General features: G+C 40.2%; 1 protein-coding gene across 1 annotated transcript in view; it reads right to left on the bottom strand.

Moving 5' to 3' along the window:
• Positions 1 to 19849, bottom strand: part of ADCY2 (adenylate cyclase 2) — a 416016-nt gene that overhangs the window by 1480 nt on the left and 394687 nt on the right. The window contains exons 20-24 of the mRNA XM_039523887.1: positions 18438 to 18596; positions 10049 to 10195; positions 8877 to 8984; positions 4933 to 5047; positions 610 to 734 (exon numbers count right to left, since the gene is read on the bottom strand). Coding sequence (XP_039379821.1) covers positions 610 to 734; positions 4933 to 5047; positions 8877 to 8984; positions 10049 to 10195; positions 18438 to 18596 — 654 coding nt within the window. The remainder of the gene's footprint in view (positions 1 to 609; positions 735 to 4932; positions 5048 to 8876; positions 8985 to 10048; positions 10196 to 18437; positions 18597 to 19849) is intronic.

Genomic DNA, 19849 nt, shown 5'->3' with positions numbered 1-19849 from the left:
ATCATTCATGTAGAGCCCATGGACTGAACAGAGACACTGGTTATGGCTTATTACAACAATCTGTAACCCACTAACCCCCTCTTTTTGTCCTGTGACTGCAGAGGTGTTAATGGGCCACCCTACCTTGCATGACCCCTTAGAATATGTGCTACCTACTTATGCTAAACAATCTGTTCCACCTTGTACTTAGCCGTGATACTCCGAGTACCTTTCCCAGAACTGAAGAAGAGCTCTGTGTGGCTCAAAAGCTTGTCTCTCTCACCAACACAAGTTGGTCCAATAAAAGACATTACCTCCCGCACCTTGTCGCTCTAGAACACCAACAGTCATTTTGCTTCTGCTGCTTTTCCTGAGTGACTAAATGTCTTTTAAATCTATACTTTCCCTTTTCAGGGACTGATCTTTCTGTACTGTGCATCTAGGACTGCTGGCTCACATTCTGTGTGACCCTTTTGGGCTGCAGATGCCTAGAGGCTGCCGCCCCGCCCCAATATTGTCAATCTGCTTGGTTCATCACTAAGAACAATTCATTGCTTTATTTCATCTATCAACATGATAATCTGTTTCTGAAGGAGTAAGTCACTCAGACAGTAACATGAAAAAAGATACCTGTATTTTATCTAAGACACCAGTGCTGTCCATCCTGCTAGCCACATTCACTGTGTTGCCCCAGATGTCATACTGTGGTTTCTGAGCTCCAATTACTCCAGCTATTACAGGTCCATGGTTGATGCCTGTAAAACATTAGTTGACCCTCTGTGTTAATGAGAATTTACAAATAAGGGTGAGTAGCATATTTAGCTCATATATAAAGTAAATAAACAGGTATTTGGCCTTTGCTGGATAGAGGGCACAGCAATAAATGGTATGGTCACAAGTGTATTTGATCACTTACTGCAGCAGGATATTATAATAAAAGTGCCAAGTTAGTCCACCTCAATTTCACAAAAAATATTTTCCTGTTATAGTTTCTTAATAACTTGCTAGTGCCATCTTTAGAGAGCATCTCTACCTTCAATTAAATAGATGTACCAGAATTTCCTTCAGTCTCTATAGAGAATGGGAATAACCTTCAATATTAAAAGAGTGACTGCCAAATCTAATTACTTTTACAGCATTCTTTTATTTCTGACATACAAAGTAGACTAATGGACTCAGAAAAGTTCTCACTCATAGGACTATTTTTTGCTGATAGCATTGACCTAGAATGTTTGGGCTAATAAATAAATCTACATGATTACATTCATATCTGCTGCTTAAGCAGTGTGTTATGGTAATAAAACATTAGCTTTGATACGGCTTGCTAGAGGGAATAATAAGATCATACATCGCCACCCAAGAGACTTCCATCCTGCAGTCATTCTTGGTTCCTGAGTTCATTTTTGAGAAGGTGGGGTGGGGGGGGGTGACTCTCATACTAGGAAACAGAACAGGACATGACATAAGTTTCATTATCAGTAAACAGAACATGGCTCTTGTTTAGTTTTTATTTATACTATCTTGGATCTTCATACAAACATGCCCTTGATGTCAGTGGGAAATCTGATGGGATGGGGATTGACAGTAGTGTGTAATCCTACAATTATAACCCCACCTATGGACCATGCTTAAAAAAAATGGAATGAAGCTATCAACAAAGTGAATGTGGCACTCCCATAGTAAGAGTATCAACAATGCCTTGATGGGTTTCTATAAGGAATTATACAGCTCCTATCCAAATGCCTCTACTTAGCAGATGCACTAGTTCTTTGAAGGAATTAATCACCCCTCTTGGGGGATGATGACAGAGGCCCTACAGAGCTCATTAACATGGAGGAAGTGGTTACAGCTGTTAAATACAGATAATTGGGAAAAGGTGCAGCTCCCAAGTGATACCAGGTAGAGGTCTATAAATGTTTGTCTCAGCACTTGGCTCCTTAGTTTCTGAATATATTAATTCCTTTAATAGCTTGCTTAAGGCCTTCGCTAGATTAATTTGGAAAGGCAAAACTGTTCATTAGGCTTAACAGATCATGGTACTGGATGGCCAAAGGAGACTTGCTCTAAATTTGTGTTTATTATTTTTGGTCTGCCTGGCGAGACTGTGCATGGAAGAGATACTATGGTGACTGGCGCTCTAGAAACACCTAAAATAGCTCAGACAGATAAATGAGAGAGTGTGTGCTATCCAGTAAGAGTAACACAAAACAATCACTAGGGATGCTCAAAATCAGCAAAAATGTAATCCTCTCTTCAAGTCAGCTGCAGGAGCATCACAATTGCACATGGTAAACAAAACAGTAGGAAACTATGATTGCATCCAAACTATGTCCTTGTTGATTGTTACTTGAACAACCTTTAACATCTCTCTCTTCTAACACCATTAAGTAAAAGAGTACAACTTTTATAGACTATACAGTAAACTCCCCTTAGAAGTTACATGTCAATAGTGTTGTTTAGAGACGTTTGCTCCATGAACACTGCTTCGATATAATCTTTTGTGCTACAGTTAGTGTGTGGGTTTAGCCCTTGACTTTCATCAGCACTTGTTTGTTACATAATGCTGATGCTGCCGATACCACTGCCTTACAGGTCGTGTTGTTTGAATTAAATCATTGATGGGAATAAGAGAATTTCCATTTCCTACAGGATTATAACTCCACGTCTCTTGATAAACCTATCGACTTGTGTTCACTTTGAACTGAAAGGGAAGGGAGAGGGAGATATTTCATCTTTGCTTTGCTGTTCCATTAACTGTGGCTTGTCCTACAAAGAATACTCTCAAAGGACTCATAGATTCCAAGGCCAGAAGGGATCACTGTGATCATCTAGTCTGACCTTCTGTATAACACAGGCCATCCCTGAAATAATTCCTAGAGCACAGCTTTTACAAAAACATCCAGTCTTGTTTTTAAATTGCCAATGATGGCAAAACCATCCCAACCATAACCAACATGACTTTTGAGGAGTACAGTAACTCCTCACTTAATGTTGTAGTTATGTTCCTGAAAAATGCAACTTTAAGTGAAACGATGTTAAACAAATCCAATTTTCCCACAAGATTTAATGTAAATATGGGAGTTAGGTTCTAAGGAAATTTTTTGGGGGCAGACATACAGTACTGTACTGTGGTTTGGAAGTGCCCCTGGCTTGCCCCAGACAGGCACAGCCCGCTGCAGGCAAGGATGCTAGGAAGCACCTTTGCAGCAGCAGCGGCAGCTTCCCTGGAGAAGAACAGGTGCTGACTTTACCGGGGGATGCTCCAGGCCCGCCTCTTCCTTTCCCTGCTCCACTCCAGGCCTACCTCTTCCCATCCCCACTCCACCTCCTCTCTGGAGCAGCCACATCCCCGCTCCTCCCCCTGCCCCAAGTCCTAAGCACCGCCAAACAGCTGTTTAGCGGCGCTTAGGACTTTCTGGGAGGGAGGAGGAGGAGCAGAGACATGGAGCTTCCCCGCTCCTCCCCCTTCTCCCAGCGCTTTGTGCTTAGGATTTCGGGGGGGGGGGGGGGGACGGCAAAGACCAGGGAAGCGCCGTGTCTCCGCTCTTCCCTCTCTCTTCCAGAGAGTCCTAAGCGCTGGCAGGGAACGGGAGGAGGTGGATAAGAGGAACTTGTGCAATGCTCCCTTGTAAAGTCACTGCTCTTCCACAGAATTTTACAAGCAGTGGACAGAGCAGGCAGCCAAATGACATTATAAGGGAGCACTGCACAACTTTAAATGAGCATGTTCCCTAATTGAGCACTGATGTAACTTTGAAACAACATTAAGCAGGTGGACGTTAAGTGAGGAGTTACTGTACATGAATAATTAATATGAGACTAATCCCAAACTCTTGCCACAGGGTGGCACTGTGAACTAAACATGAGAGCACAAGCAGCAGGCACAAAAAATAGGAGTTACACTGCAAGAAAGACTAAAAAGGTGACTAGCTGCTGTTTAATTAGATACCATGTACTTCAGGCATGTTTACAGGATGGATTTATAGGTTTCCAATAGTTATTCACTGCTTGCATTTCACACTTTCTAAATTTCATTTTGTATTCAAAAACTCTGACATTATTACTAGAAATTAAATCTGGGAATATATGGGCTTCTGCCAGTTAACTGATTTTGTCTCCTTTTCCTGGCTTAGTGATAACAACCTTGCATTTATTTTGAAAAATGTCATGATACTCTAGGAGAAGAAGCTAGAAACTGAATAAGTGATATCCTTAACAAATAGAATTGACTAAAAAATCTTAGTGTTTGAGGCTGCTATGTTCCAATAACTGTGGGTGTGTAATAGAAAGGAGAAGCAAACAATGTAACACTAGTTCTGCCAGTTATGCAACTGATGTGGCCCTCATCTGTATGTGATTCCCAGCTGTTTTTGAAGGAAAGGCATACTTTCTTGTATGTGGGGAGGTTTGGTTTAAAGAGAATTAGATCTGTACATTTTGCAGAAAACAGCATACTTTTGCTATTTTTATCACTTGAAACATATGAGGACAGTTTAAAATGAACAGCAACCAATATACAAGAGACTAGAATATAAGAGTTCATTATTTAAGATTTGGCAAGGCAGGTTGTATTTTCAGCACCAAATGACGTAGATGCTTTTGAAAATCCCATGCTGGATTCTTTTTGCCTCCTCTCCCATTAACATTTTAAAAGTTAAAAATGTTTAAATAAAGACTGATGAGTCACCATCAAACCATTTCAGACACAAAGGCCAACATTCTCAATGGAGCTTATACTTCTGAATGCCTCCATTTTTTGGGTGCCCACCTTGAGACACACGTAAGACCACAACTGCAGAGGAAGTCAATGGCAATACCATTCAATCTCCCTTATAATAGGGGAAAGCTGCTTATCTGTCCTCTTAGCTAGTATTACTAGCTTCTTAATGTACTCATATTTCACACTGAATTCTCCCTTACAAAATATTCTTGTAAGACTCTTGTGCTACATACCTATTCGTAACTTGAAGTCATTGAACGAGTGCTTGTTTATTACATCCAGTTTTGCCACTAGGGCAAATGCAAACTCAACCATAGTTCCTATGTGCATATACTGTCGTTCAGGTTCCTGAATATAAAAAAGCAAACAATTAGGAATCCACATAATGTGAGTCATCAAAGTGTTTTCTGTATCATGGAATATCAGGGTTGGAAGGGACCTCAGGAGGTCATCTAGTCCAATCCCTTGCTCAAAGCAGGACTAATCCCCTGACAGATTTTTACCCCAGATCCCTATATGGCCCCTCAAGGACTGAACTCCCACCCCTGGGTTTAGCGGGCCAATGTTCAAACCACTGAGCTATCCCCCCACTTGCTGCAAGAAGATGCACAAAATACTCAGAATCTTCAACATATTGTAATACGAGAGTACATTGCATGAGAAACAAAGCTGCTGTTATGTACAATACCTGATGGTGGGAACTGAAATCTGCTCAGCTTCAGCTAGAATCAACTGGGGCATAATAATGTATTGTCTCTTTTACTTAATGTATGCATAGATGTCCAGGATGGGTGTGCACATCTATGCATACATTTCATTGACACATGCATGTGCGTGTGTCAGTGAAATCCTCTCCTTTTCTAGATATTTATAAACAGCTTCACAAATATTAAGGTAGATGTAAAAACACAGTGACCTTGATCTTATATTTTTCTTCTACTTTCAGTTTAATGAGTGCAACTGGTTTTAGTAAATCAAATATATACAAGTCAAACACAGTTTCAAATTGTAATGGAAAAGCATTACTGCAGCAGTTTGTTGTATTCAAAGCATAAAAATTACATTCACTGATTTGCTAATAAGCAATTTAAGTAAGAACACAAGCTGCTAAAGAAATAATAATTTAAATGTAGGTAAATATTTAGCAGAAAGATTCTAATTAGGTGACAAAAAATAATCAGTTTACTCAAATAGAAACCACTGAATATGCTTCATGCCAGTTATGCTACAGCGAATGATCTGGAATATGACATTTATTAATATGGTAAATGTATTTTAGGAGGCTGGGTGACTTGATTGATAAAGTAACATCTTCAGGACTGGGATCTTGCTTTAAATTCAACATAGATGTCTCAATTTAATGTTCAGTGACAAACAACATTCAGAAGCAGTCTAATAAGACTTAACTGTTTGACACAACTCTACTCTCACTTACACTGCTGTTATGCCATTGATTTAAATGGAGTTAATCCAGATTTACAACAGTGCAGGAGAGAGGCGAAGCACGCCCTTTGTGTATGATCAGAAGGAGACCAGTACTGAATGAGCAGGGATCATGACGTTCCTGTTATCCTGGAAGTTAGGTCAGTGAACTGAACTCAAAATTGGTCGAGACAACGACAGCCTATTGTAGCTAAATTGTATTATATACAATACAATTAGGCAAGGAGGAAAAAGGTATATTTTGACTGGCTTTTCCTTTGGCTATCTCAATATTAATTTATTGCATAGTGTCTATGCTGAAACTGGCTGGAATTTCTGTGTGGCTGGATGATTTACAACTAACGGCAGACCATATATTCTTGAAACATGGTGAAAGTTTGATGTCTAGTTTACAATATCTTATGCATACAAATTATCTTTCTTCTTTCACTGTGGCTGCTATGATACCCACTCCAATTACAATGCATGAGCATCATTTTGGAGAAGCTAGATAATGAAGGATTTTTAATTTGGAGATTCCTTACTTTTAATATGTTGATATTTAAAACTCTTAATAAATAACTGTGTGCACGAATAGTACTGTGCCTAACCTGCCATATTTGAAAATTATGTAAAGTCTCTAAAACTTCTGGTAGCAACATCTCCATGTTCACAATGCAACCCAAATTCAATCACTTTTGCATTTGGCAATATGCTGGAAAAAAATAAATATTATTACTAATGGTTTTTGTATTGTGGTGGTGCTGAAGGGCCCGATCGGAGCCCATTGTGCTAAGCACTGCACAAACAGAACTTAGAGACAAACCCTGCCTCAAGGAGCTTAGAATCCTAGTAATAACATACATAATTGTGTGTTGATAGATGTTGTAATGATATATTTATTCCTTTTTCTGTTTATACAAGTGCTCACATCACACACTCTCTGGGCGCTGAGAGAAAAGACTTACTGCACAGTAAAAGACTCTTGCCCCACTGCAAAACCAAACCCCTTCTCAAAAATTATTCTTACAACATGCACTGGAGTCCAACAGGCTGGCGCGCTGCAGATCCAGGGCGAAGCAAAATCTACAGCCAAGTACCTCCCACTAAGGATGTTCCTCTCTCAACCCATAAAAGTCCAAATCAAAGGGTGTTTTAGTAAAAGCACTTCAGATGACCTGAACTGCAGAGGGGGGGAATGTGGCAGGCTATAGAGATACGCTCTGCCCTGTCACACTGCATTTCAATCCCAATTTAAACTGTCACCACCAGACGACCAGGCAATACGACTGGTCTCTGTGACTGTTCATGGAATCACTGAAATTAGAACTAGGAACGACCTGTCAAGCTCATCTTGTCCATCCCATTGCAATGCAGGATTAAGTCTAGCAGTTTGTGTAGATATCTTATTTTACAATAACAAACAGGACCAGTTTAATGTGAACTTAGGAACCTTTTTAGTTCATGCTCACAGGGCCTACTGGGAAGATTTACAATGCAGCATGCTGGTGGGTGCTCCAGTTTACACCCTTGTAGTCCAAACAGCAAGGTCATGTAGACAAACCCAAAGTATACAGCTGATTGTTTGTTGTTTCCCTTGGAACACATGTAATGAAACACTAATTTTTGAAGTCTTTCATAGAACTCTCTAAATCAGGGGTCCCCCCATGCACCTCCTACATCCTGACTCTTGCACCCCCCCACACCCCACCCCCACCCTGAGCACCAAACGGGAGCTCCTGCACCCCCCCTCACATTCCCACCTGCAGCCCTCGCACCAAATGGAAGCTGACCAGGTAAGTGCCCCCACACCCAAACCTCCTGCCCCAACCCTGAGCCCCCTCCCTCATTCTAGCTCCTGGCCAGACCCTTCACCCCCAGCCCTGTGCTCGGTCCTCAGCTCAGTGCAGAGAGAGGAAGAGAATGGGCCAGAACCAGGGAGATGGTAGGTACCCACTGTATGTGGGCAGGGCCAGGACACCAGACCGGCAGTGGGCTGAGCGGGTCCGGCAGCCAGGATCCCGGCTGGCAGGAGCCGGCGGATGGAACCCCTGAGTGGCAGTATGCTGAGCCACTCAGCCCACTGCTGGTCTGGGATCCCGGCCGCCGGCCCCGCACAGCCCACTGCCGGTCTGGGGTTCTGGCTGCCGGACCCTTGCCAGCCGGGGTCCCGGCCGCAGGCCCTGCTCAGCCCACTGCTGGCCTAGGTGAACAGAACCCCAGACCAGCAGTGGGCTGAGCGGCATAAGATCAACATTTTAATTTAATTTTAAATGAAGCTTCTTAAACATTTTGAAAACCTTGTTTATTTTACAATACAACACTAGTTTAGTTATATAATATATAGACTTATAGAAAGAGACCTTCTAAAAAACATTAAAATGTATTACTGGCACGCGAAACCTTAAATTAAAGTGAATAAATGAAGACTTGGCACACCACTTCTGAAAGATTGCCGACCCCTGCTCTAAATCTATTCTAGTGAAGTGCTTCTGAGAACCGTTGCACTATAATAGGGAATAGTGGTTTTGGAACTAAAATGACATATAAATGCAAAGACATCCTTTCATGTTACACTGTAAAGAGTATAGTTCACAGGAACTTGAAGAATTTAGTGAATAAAAATATACAAAAACTTGTCCAATATGATAAAAATCCATGCTAGGCCTGCAATACATTGAATCCCTATGAATGTACTTTGTACTTCATGTGAACACGACTTTTACCTAGCAAGCTGTTTATGTCTTTGCTGTACCTGACTGTGTTCTTGGCTGGGCGTAGCACTCAGTCCCGTAGCTGCCATGTAAGTGCTTCCAATGGTCTTGATCTTTTCAACTCCACTAAATTTTGGTTTAGACAACAACTGTGAAGAAATAAGTTATTCAATTACCCAGATTCTCAGTGTCTGGGAGCTAAACACCTTAAAAGTATTCTGATACTTAATTCTCAGTGCTGTCTTTTACCTCTTATTAGAAGAAATAAGTTGAGTACAGTTTGATGGATGTAATTCCACAAGGAGTTTTGTTTTTACTTAGAATGACCTTAAGGTGCAATGGTCCATTTTACGCTTACACTGAACATCTTTTCAGTATTGTATGATCAGTAGAAAGTATGTTCAGTGTATGTAATCTAGAATATAATAGTTGCTGTTAAGTATGGGCCAAATTCTTCCCTTTCACATGTGCAGCATTCCTTGAAGTCAATGGGAACTGCATACATCTGAGGTTATAAAAAGGTTCCTACTTGTGTCACATGAACCAATAGGTAAGCCTTTTTCTGCATTCTGAGTATGTGACTTTGTAAAAGAAATATGGGATCTGGGGTTCCCTGTTTATTGTCTCATGCATTTCAATTTCTCTCTGTGTGTGTGCAGGTCAAATGCTGTCTTCAGTGTGTTGCACAGCTGTAACTATCTTCAAATTCTGCCATCAATTCCCCAGTCTGCACCTGCCTTTAGTTGAGGAGAATGATGGATTTTAAAGCCTTCTTATTAGTCACTCAAAAATCATGTCATCAGTAAGGCAGAAAAACTTAGACTAATACAGATCAGATGTCAGGAAATATTATTAATTTCAAGGGAAACAAATTTAAGCATCAAATTTTGGGCACTGCAGTTCGAAAACTGTGGTAAATTTCTGATATGAGTGTGGTGTGTTGAATAAATAAAGAGCCAAACTTCTCCCTTAGACACACGTGCAAGGCTCTCCCTGAAGTAGATCAATGGCAGTAGGATACATATGTCAGAGTATGATCTGCTCCATGACATATACAAATTTTTTCTTAGTCCCAAATCTCTATCAAAATATCCATGTGAAATGGACACTTAAAAATTTCCTGCCAAACTGTCCTCTCAAACATTCTCAGTCACTGTTTTACAAAATGGGGTTCTCAAGGTTTAATTGTATAATAATTGTTACTAGTACTTACATCATCAAAGTCAGCAATGATCTCATTTAGCAGTCTGAGACATTCCAAGCCTTCTTTATTTACATCAGATTCTGTGTAAAATTCTTTGAAATCCGGAATAGAGGCAAACATGACACAGACACAGTCATATGACTGGTGATATAGATCCTGCCCAAAAGAAAAGAACAAAGCTCTAAATACAAAAGATTAATCAATCGCAAACAGTATGGTGTGGAAGTCCTCCCAGATTCCTACACTCTGGTACACGGAATTAACTTCTTACAATCTGATGTTTTTTATTCTTAATATCTAGAGTTTGTTTAATTTACAGTGGGTAATTAAAAACAAATTAAACATATTTATTAAAGAAACCTTCAATGTACAAAATTAGAAACATTCAAAATATTTTAAAGCTACTTGACTTTTTCCATGAATATAAAACCTGGAAAATAACTTATCTTATGATGCTAATGAAATAGGGTTTATTTCTGCAAGCCTTTGATGCATAGAACTGCCTCTGACTTGGATAGGACTGAGTACAGGGCTGGACCTATAATTTACAATCTCTATTCTGTTATTAACTGTATGTATTGTAGTAGCTCCTGGAGGACACAGCCAAGATCATGCCTCCATTGTTCTAGGCAGTGTTCCAATGCATAGTAAGAGACACAATCTATGCCCCAAATAGCTTACAATCTAAATAGAGAAGAGAAAGGATGGGAGAAAGTAAGCATTATCCCCTTTTTACAGAGAAGAAACTGAGACAAAGAGATTAGTGAGTGGAACTGAAACTGACTGAGGTCAATGGAAGTCTTTCCATTGACTTCAATGGGCAATGGAGCACAGCTGAAGTGATTTGCCCAAGGTCACAGAGGAAGTCTGTGGCACAGCCAAGAATTGAACCCAGATCTCCTCAGTTCCCGTTCACTGCCTTAACCACAAATCCATCCCTTCACATGGAGAATAAATTTGTCACTTATAGGAAACAAAAATAAATACTTCTGATGCTAGCAACTTCATACACATGGAGGCCAATACAAAACTTTAAGATGTGCCAAAATCAACTACTAAGAAGAGACTGTGCAGTATATGTATCTTAAGGAAGATTATAATGGTGTTATATGGCCAAATTCTATTCATCTTATTTACATGAGTACTCCCACTGATTTCATTTCCATCTCGATTTGGATGTGTCCCATTTTCTAGGGGGCAAGAGAATGAGAGCAGGGAGTATTGCATGTCTTCAGTCTGAGAGATTAGATGGCTCTGAGTATTTCTGCATTTTCTGTCCATGTTCTACGAGTTAAATTACTACAGCATTCAGGGAGCTGTATCAGAAGCTTCATATGCTTCCCCTTTAGCTTTGAAGATAAAAAGGTAAGCATATTAATGGCCCACATGCGAAGTATTGCTGTGCAAGGTGGTAGGGTTGGAAATGGTGTTCAGTAATTCATTGTTCTTTGATGTGCCCCTGTAGCTAGGACCATCAACATGGCCAGACTATGTCTGAAGTTTTACTTTCACTCAGTTATGAAAAACCAGTATAAGTTAACAGTGACTTGATAAGGTCAAATGAAAAATTAGTCAAGAAAATGTGTGCTAAGTGTGCCACAAAACAGTCTGTGGGGAACAGGCACTACACAGGTAGATCTCAAGCAACCTTTATAGAAAATTATCAAGTCCCACAAAGTCTTATGAGCAGTATCTTACTTAATATAGACAGCAACAAATGTATTTTTCTGGGATATCAGACATGCTGGCAGGCTCATCTGTTACAGGGGCCCATCCCACAGACACGTTTACATCACACTGTTTCAGCTTAGGTATATTTTACAAGTTTACCTTTCAAAATTACAATTCTAAAACATAGCTGGAAGAGCAGGAAAAAGGGCCTGATTCTCCAAGGTGCTGACCAACCTAACTCTTCCTCTGAAGTCAACCGGATTTGAGGGCTCTAAGGACTTTATCGGATTGGGCCCAAAGTGACTTCTCCTGGACTCTATGGGTTGGCTCAGTGTTAAAGCCAAGTCTAATGTCATTCATATTCCAGAAAGATGTAGTGAACATCCCTGCATGTACCTAGAAGACTTAAAGGGGGTTTTAGCCAAAGGTTAGTTTAGACCAGTGGTTCTGAAACTGTGGTTTGGGACCCCAAAGTGAGTCCCAACCCCCTTTGAATGGGATCATCGGGGGCTAGCTTAATTTGCTGCGGCCCGGGGCTGAACCCCAAGCCCCATTGCCCAGGTCAAAGCCAAAGCCCAAGGGCTTCAGCCCTGGGCAACAAGACTCAAGTTTCAGGCCCCCTGCCCGGAGCAGTGGGGCTTGGGTGACCTCAGGCTTCAGTCCCCCTTCTTGAGGTCATGAAGTAATTTTTGTTGTCAGAAGTGCAGTGCAGTGAAGTTTGAGAACCCCTGGTTTAGACGTCTTTATGTGCTGATTGCACCGTATGGCTTAGTGGGGTCAGACAGCACATATTTCTGTGGTCAGCTCAATTTTCATTTCACTTTCTCAAATCATTTTCATCCTCATTGGATTTTGTTTTTGTAAGTGATGTCTGAGCCACCCAAACAGTGCTGGGATTTCAAAGGAGTGAAAGGTTGCTCAAACTGTGTTCAGTGGGTGCAGATGGTGGAGAAACTATTCAACAATCTTTATAAAAAGGGTGGAGAAAGTATTTACAGCAGATTCTAGCTAACGCACACAAAAGAGCTGCTTTCCTTCACTCAGCAAACATTTATAGTAGGTTTTAATTACTGAAGCTTCTTAAAAATAATTGGAGGGGTAGCCGTGTTAGTCTGGTTCTGTAAAAGCAGCAAAGAATCCTGTGGCACCTTATAGACTAACAGACGTTTTGCAGCATGAGCTTTCGTGGGTGAATACCCACTTCTTCAGATGCAAGTGGTGGACACTTGCATCCGAAGAAGTGGGTATTCACCCACGAAAGCTCATGCTGCAAAACGTCTGTTAGTCTATAAGGTGCCACAGGATTCTTTGCTGCTTTTAAAAATAATTGTACAACAAGTATACTATAAATATTAGCATAAACTGTGCATGTCAAAACAAACAAACTACATTCTGTGATCATTTACCCATCTTAAAAATTGGTGTTTGCTCACCTACCTGATCATTTGCAAAATTTAGTAATTCACAAAGGTCCTCCTGGTCATTAATTAGTGTGAATTAGGAAAGTTCTATTGTACTAGATTCTACATACTGTTTTAAGTTTAAACAACTAATTTATTCAATAGATATACTGGGCTAAATTCTACAGTGCCTTAAATTATACTGAAGTCACTAGATAAGCCTAGTTCAGTAAATAACACAGTGTAAGTATTAAATGTGTCTTAACTCAGTTGATCTTGCATTCTGTGGGTGTGAAACATGGTCGATCTGCAAAAATCAACAGGATAATGTGGTACCTGGTTATAAACTATTCAGAAAAGACAGACTAGGTCAGAGAGGTGTGGTGGAGGACATGCAACACCGCACCCAAGAGATTACATGGACTCTAATGGAAGAAAATTGCTGAATGGTGGGAACTACTCAGCAGAATCTACAAAAAAATATAAATTAGATTAGAGTAACAAGAATACAGATGTATTAGTAAGGTTACACTCTACTGGACTCTGATAAGGAAAGGGCTATTGGGTGTACACTGCTGAAAAGATGTCACAGAGACAGATAGTGATATAGAAAAACTAAACCAGGTGCACATATTCTCTCATAATATGGGAACAAGGGGACAGCCAATGAAACTGAAATGCAACAAATTTAAACTGCAGCTGATTAAATGGAATACTTTCTTACCCAAGGAACCATAAATGTGAAGAGCATGCTGCCATAAGATAACGTTACAGTCAAGTGCTTAGCAGGATTCAAAAAAGGATTAGCCTTTTGTTAAAGTTATTAGGATAACAACATCCATAGTTATATTAGGTAGGATAAAAATATTTTAGAAGGGAAATAAAACCTCATGTTTAAGGGCAAGAGCCAACCAATAACTGATAGTAGTCAGGAAGAGACTTTCCCTAAGCACAAATTATTCTCTAACTGCCCACTGCAGTGTTTCCTGTATCTGCCTTTGAAGCATCTGGTACTGGCCACTGTCACAGACAGGATACTGAACTAGACGGACTGTTGGTCCACTTATGGACCCCAGGGTTATCTGCCATATAGACATCACACACAGAGCCCACATGACCCTTGCTGTTATGAAGGAGCATTTTTGGTCTTCCCTGTGGAACAGGTTCATTGCCCAGAAGCAGTAGTGGTAATTGTGCAATGCACAATGATAAGAGAGAGAGAGTAAGGCACTGTTGTGAGAATGTGCATAGTGGAGGTACAGACGTGCTGCTGTGACTCAGGAAGCATCAATGTGCATTACACCCTAGTACTGTTGGTTGTACACCAAGAAGAGGTAAAATAACTGAAGAGAAAGAGTTGTAAGTGGGACTGTACCACGTGTAGATATAAATATAACCTTGCCAGTGGCAAAACAGGGTTACCCCTCCCTCCCTCTCTCCCCACCCTGAAAAATGGACAGACAAACTGGAGATGTGAACATTTACTGCACGGCATATGTTGAAGGGGCAGGTGGAGCTCAGCTACAGTGTGCACCTCTCGGACACACAGGATAATGCTGTAGATCCTGGTGTTAATGTTTAAGGCAGGGGTCGACAACCTTTCAGAAGTGGTGTGCCGAGTTTTCATTTATTCACTCTAATTTAAGGTTTCGTGTGCCGGTAATACATTTTAATGTTTTTAGAAGGTCTCTTTCTATAAGTCTATAATATATAACTAAACTATTGTTGTATGTAAAGTAAATAAGGTTTTTTAAATGTTTAAGAAGCTTCATTTAAAATTAAATTAAAATGAAGAGTCCCCGGACCGGTGGCCAGGACCCGGGCAGTATGAGTGCCACTGAAAATCAGCTCAAGTGCCACCTTCGGCACATGTGCCATAGGTTGCCTACCCCTGGTCTAAGGGCTTGTGTACATTTACAGCACTGCAGCAGTGCCACTGTCTGTACAGCTGTAGTGCTAAGTAAAGATGCTGCCTGTGTTGATGGAAGGGCTTCTCCCCTTGGTGTAGTTAATCCACCTTCCCGAGAGGCCATAGGTGCGTCGAGGGGAGAAGCCTGCCCATCGACATAGTGCTGTGTACACTGGCAGTTGGGTCGCTATAACTGCATTGCACAGGGTGTGTGGATTTTCCATGCCCCCGAATGACATAGTTATACCAACATAAGTTTGTAGTGGAGACCAGGGCTAAGACACCAATGGGTCAGGTTTACACAAAGCCAAGCTGTCAGCATGGCCCTCACAAAGGTGATGAGAGGATTTCAGACAGGAACGCCAATATGATGAAGTTATTTGGCTTGTTGATATAATAAGGGCTTCAGCAATCAGATTTCCTTAACTTGGGAAAAGCATTTCTCTGTAAAGCAGAACTCTCCAAAACATTAAGCCTAAGCTTATGTATACTTGAAAATCTAATGCAATGGACATCAATGCTTTCCCTGTCTGTCACCCAGATACCCTGAATAGCTGTAACTAACTCAAAGGAAAGGGCAGTTTTAGTTCCAAGTAATTTTAACAAATATTAAAATAAACCATGATTTAAAGAATACATATTGTTGAATTTAAAATAAAAACAGTGAAACAAGCTTGCACTTCTGATTCTGAGGAGAAAGTCCTGGCAAAGGATCTTGCCCAGTTGCCAACATCTGCAAGGAACAAAGAAAATGAGATCACCTCTGAAAGAAGGAAGTTCCCATGACTTGGAAGGCAGCATCTTCCAGAGGGCAAAGAGGTATTGATGGGAGAAGGGAAAGGAAACAGTCTGAGAATGAATGGCTTGCATTGACCGCCAAAATTAAATGTTATGCCCCTTGCGGCAAGTTCCCTTTCCCCTCCTATTGAATCTCAATCTCTTCTGCCAGACCCTCCTGCCGTTCCCCCACCCACAGCCCAGTTGCTGATTTGATTGGTCCTAGAGATCTTGTGAAGGATAGAGGAACAATCAGGTCCTGCTTTGCACTCTGGTAGGGCCATGGCACTTCCTTTCTTTCTTTCCGTCCCTCCTAATGGGGCAGACTGCTGTGCTGGTCTAACCACTGTACGGGCGTTGGCTGTAAAGGAAGAACAGATTACTATGGCAATTAATGGACTCTGTAGTGAGCTTGCAGGTGAGCTCACAGTAGTAAAGTACCCACATTACCTGGGTGCTTTGCCTCTCACAGAAATTGAGAATCACAGAGATCTTGAGCCTACAATATATGTTAAGTGGGAAACACTAGTGAAAAGTGGATCTTTCTAATCCCAGCCCTGTCTCGTATCCTTCGCATTCATCCTTTGCTACCTTCCTTATCTCTCCAGTTTGGTATCTGATACAGACACAAAATCCTGGAGGTTCCAACAAACAGACATTTATTACAGTTTGCTCTGAGACCACTGCATTAGCCATTCCTGGTGTGGGCCACTACTGGGTCTCTTAAAGATAGATTCCCACTATCTGATCCAACTCACTCTCCATCTACCTCCTTTTTTCCTCCTTCATTCTCTCCCCAATATTTTCTTCTTCCCTACCATATTTGTCTTGTTTGTCTTTCACATAAATCTCACAAATTAAATTCTAGAATAGATCCTACATTACTACTTTTGACACAAATTTGGTTTAATCATTAAATGAATTTTAGAAACAGGGTCAAACTGTTTTCCACAAACATAGTCTTAAATGAAATTGTGTTTGCACAAATATTTGGAACAAACATATGCAACGGGTTATGAACACAACAAATTTAAATTTCTGACATTTTAAATGTTCTTTAAAAATGTCTCCTTTATTTATCCAACTCTAACATACATCCTTCTGACCCCCACCACTGAAATGAGGCCATCTCAAAAGAATTTATTTTAACTCTATTCTGACTTTATTTATATATTTTATCATCATTCCCAATTACAATGCCCTTCCCCAATGTTAAAAAGAAAGCTAGAAGTAAGCACAGATGCAACAAATCAGAAAGTTTTAAGTGGTTTTCCATACCCTTAATGGCATTAATTAAAACAAATCTGAGGAAATAGTTGATGTTTAGAACACAGCACACATAAAGCAGTAGTATGCTAATATTCCTAAGTGTTTCCAAAATGAATCTAGTAGCTGGATCTCGTCCATTTGAGAAATGGGTTTGAAGCTAGTTGAAGAAAAAAATAACTAACAGAAGTATCACTCTAATCTTTTTTTTAAGGGAGGGTCATTAAAGCATGCCAAACCAATTTTTACTTTGCTTGACATGAGAGCTCGGAGGGCTCAACACATCACAGTTGTTGATCATCAGCAAATTTATCTAAAGCTAATTTCAATCACAATAAGCTTGAGGGTGAGAATACAAATCTGGTTGCCTATAGTTAGGTGAGCAGATGGTGCTACCCTGTCGGGCAGCTTTGCAATAGCATATTTGAGAAAGCAGACTCCTGATGGCTTGCTGTCATTAACACCTGAGCTGAGAACTGGAGCTGTGCCAACCTGACACAAAGCCAAAGACGTCAGTGGTTCACCATTATCTTCTGCCAATTTTTTTTCAGACTGGATACCAGCTAATGGGTAGTAAAGAGCAGAAAAGGTTTTATATGCAGTACTTTACTATTAGGTCTTACTGCATGCTGAAATGATGGAAGAAATACTGCTCTTTCTGACCTAACCCATCAAAGACGAAACTCCACAGCTAAGTATCTATTTTGATTTATTGTGAAATCATTACTCTGTTAAATACAGTTATTTTTGCAAGAATTTTACTCTCTACTCTATAAACACTTTCTTTCATTCTTTGTTACTGCACCTTTAGGAACATTTAGGCACTGGTCACAGCCCTCTGAAGTCAATGGGAGTCTTTCTACTGACTTCCATGGACTTTTCATCAAGTCCTTAAGCCGAGAAGAAATGGATACTGAGGCATTTGAAGATTCTTTTCTGAATGAATGCATTCCCTCTGTCTTAATTTTTGTAACTTTTCCTTTGATAGCTAGGCATTCCTGACACCAGCAGCAAATGCAGCACTCAAATACAGTTCCATTTTGCCACTGGAGGAAAACAATTAATTTCAATGTAAATTCAGGTCCATTCAATCATCTCTTTTTTCCTTCCCTCTCCTTTTTCCTCCTTCCAAGTCTGTATCTTGCTTCTTGGATGACAAAGTACTTTGTCATTTAAACAATTTCCCACTTCCTATTGCAAGCTACTGTGCCACAGTCTCTGGTGTAAAACAGACCTTTAAATTATCGTAAAGAAAATAAAATAATTTGTAAATTTATAATCCTATCAATATGGAGCTATTAAATGATTGTTTTGAATGATATGCCCAGTCTTTGTGTATTCATCACAGAGTAACTGATAGTTAGCAGTGGCTGACCTCGTTCTTCAGGTTTCTTGCCAAGAAGTGTTCAGCCACGTGTGCAGGAAGCACGTTCTCCAGCAGCACCCGATTCAGGTTCTCCATGGTCTCAATCTCCTCACGCTCTTTTTTGAACTTGTTCTTCCACAGGAAGTCTAACCTACAGTAATATTCATTCTGTTACAAGAGGACACAGAAGTAAAGAAACAATAGGCATCTTGTCCTGCTCGAGTACAGGTTTTAAGAGACAAAATAAGCACAGTACACCCTCCTTAAGAGGCTCTCTGTTCTCAAGCTTCTCTTGTATATATAGCCCTGTACTTCACTGAAGTTAGTCCCAGGTGCCCATTTTGATGTATGTTTTATTTCTCAACTTAGTAAGGACAAAATTTGGGAAATTGATCTATAATGGGAGACAAAACAACAACAACCCCTACAGGGCAGAATTCCTTAAATGATAGTGAATTTACTTTTTTTACCCAACCATGCTTTTTGTGCCTTTCATTTCACAATTCAAAATTTATGAGAAAAAGAATTTCGAATTACTAAATAAGGTAACTTCTACCTTATTTGGGATGGAGGCAAACTGGGGTCTAAAACACCGGATTTCTTTTGTAACATGGGAGATAGGATGGGTGAGGTAATATCTTGTATTGGACCAACTTCTGTTGGTGAGAGCGACAAGCTTTCAAACCACACAGAGCTCTTCGTCAGGTCTGGGAAATATACTCTGAGCACCACAGCTAAATGGAAGGTGGAACAGATTGTTTAGCATACATAACTAGGTAGCATATATTCTAAGGGACCATTCAAGGTACAGTGTCTCTCTCACCAACAGAAGTTGGTCCAATACACGATATTACATCACCCATCTTGTCTCTCTAATATCCTTGGCTCACCACGGCTACAACTACACTTTATAACATGAGACAGTTAAGAAGAACTATCTGTACACACTACACTAATATTCAACTTCCTTGGTTCAATCAGCCTGATAAAGAGGGTGTACTACAGCAAAAATCAGACAGTTGATCAGTACACAGAGACTAGTGGTGTAACATAATATTAATCTTTATTCTGAGTATGGACAAGGTTTCATAAAGCAAAAGAGTAACAAAAATGAAAATATTAAAGTCAAGCTGGATTTTTTAAATTAGCTATTTTAAAATCTTTTTAATTAAGCTGCACATCAAATTGTATATCCTAACATTTTTTATTTTTAAATCACTTTTAAAATATGCATATCAGAGTTTTTCTTCTCCCCTAAAGTGTTTATAAAGATTTTTGGGCAGCCCTAAGAACAATACCTAAAATGACGAGGTCTATGCTGCAAACAAATTTGTTTGCCCACTAACCTAGAGATATAAGTAGTAGAGCAGATTCTTCTCAAATACCATTTATTTCTAGTAGCAGAAATGGCAGTAGCTCTT

The sequence above is a fragment of the Mauremys reevesii genome, linkage group 2 (genome assembly GCF_016161935.1).
Source record: "Mauremys reevesii isolate NIE-2019 linkage group 2, ASM1616193v1, whole genome shotgun sequence".
Lineage (NCBI taxonomy): Eukaryota > Metazoa > Chordata > Testudines > Geoemydidae > Mauremys > Mauremys reevesii.
Note: the sequence above shows the minus strand (reverse complement) of the source record. Positions and strands in the feature narration are given on the sequence as shown.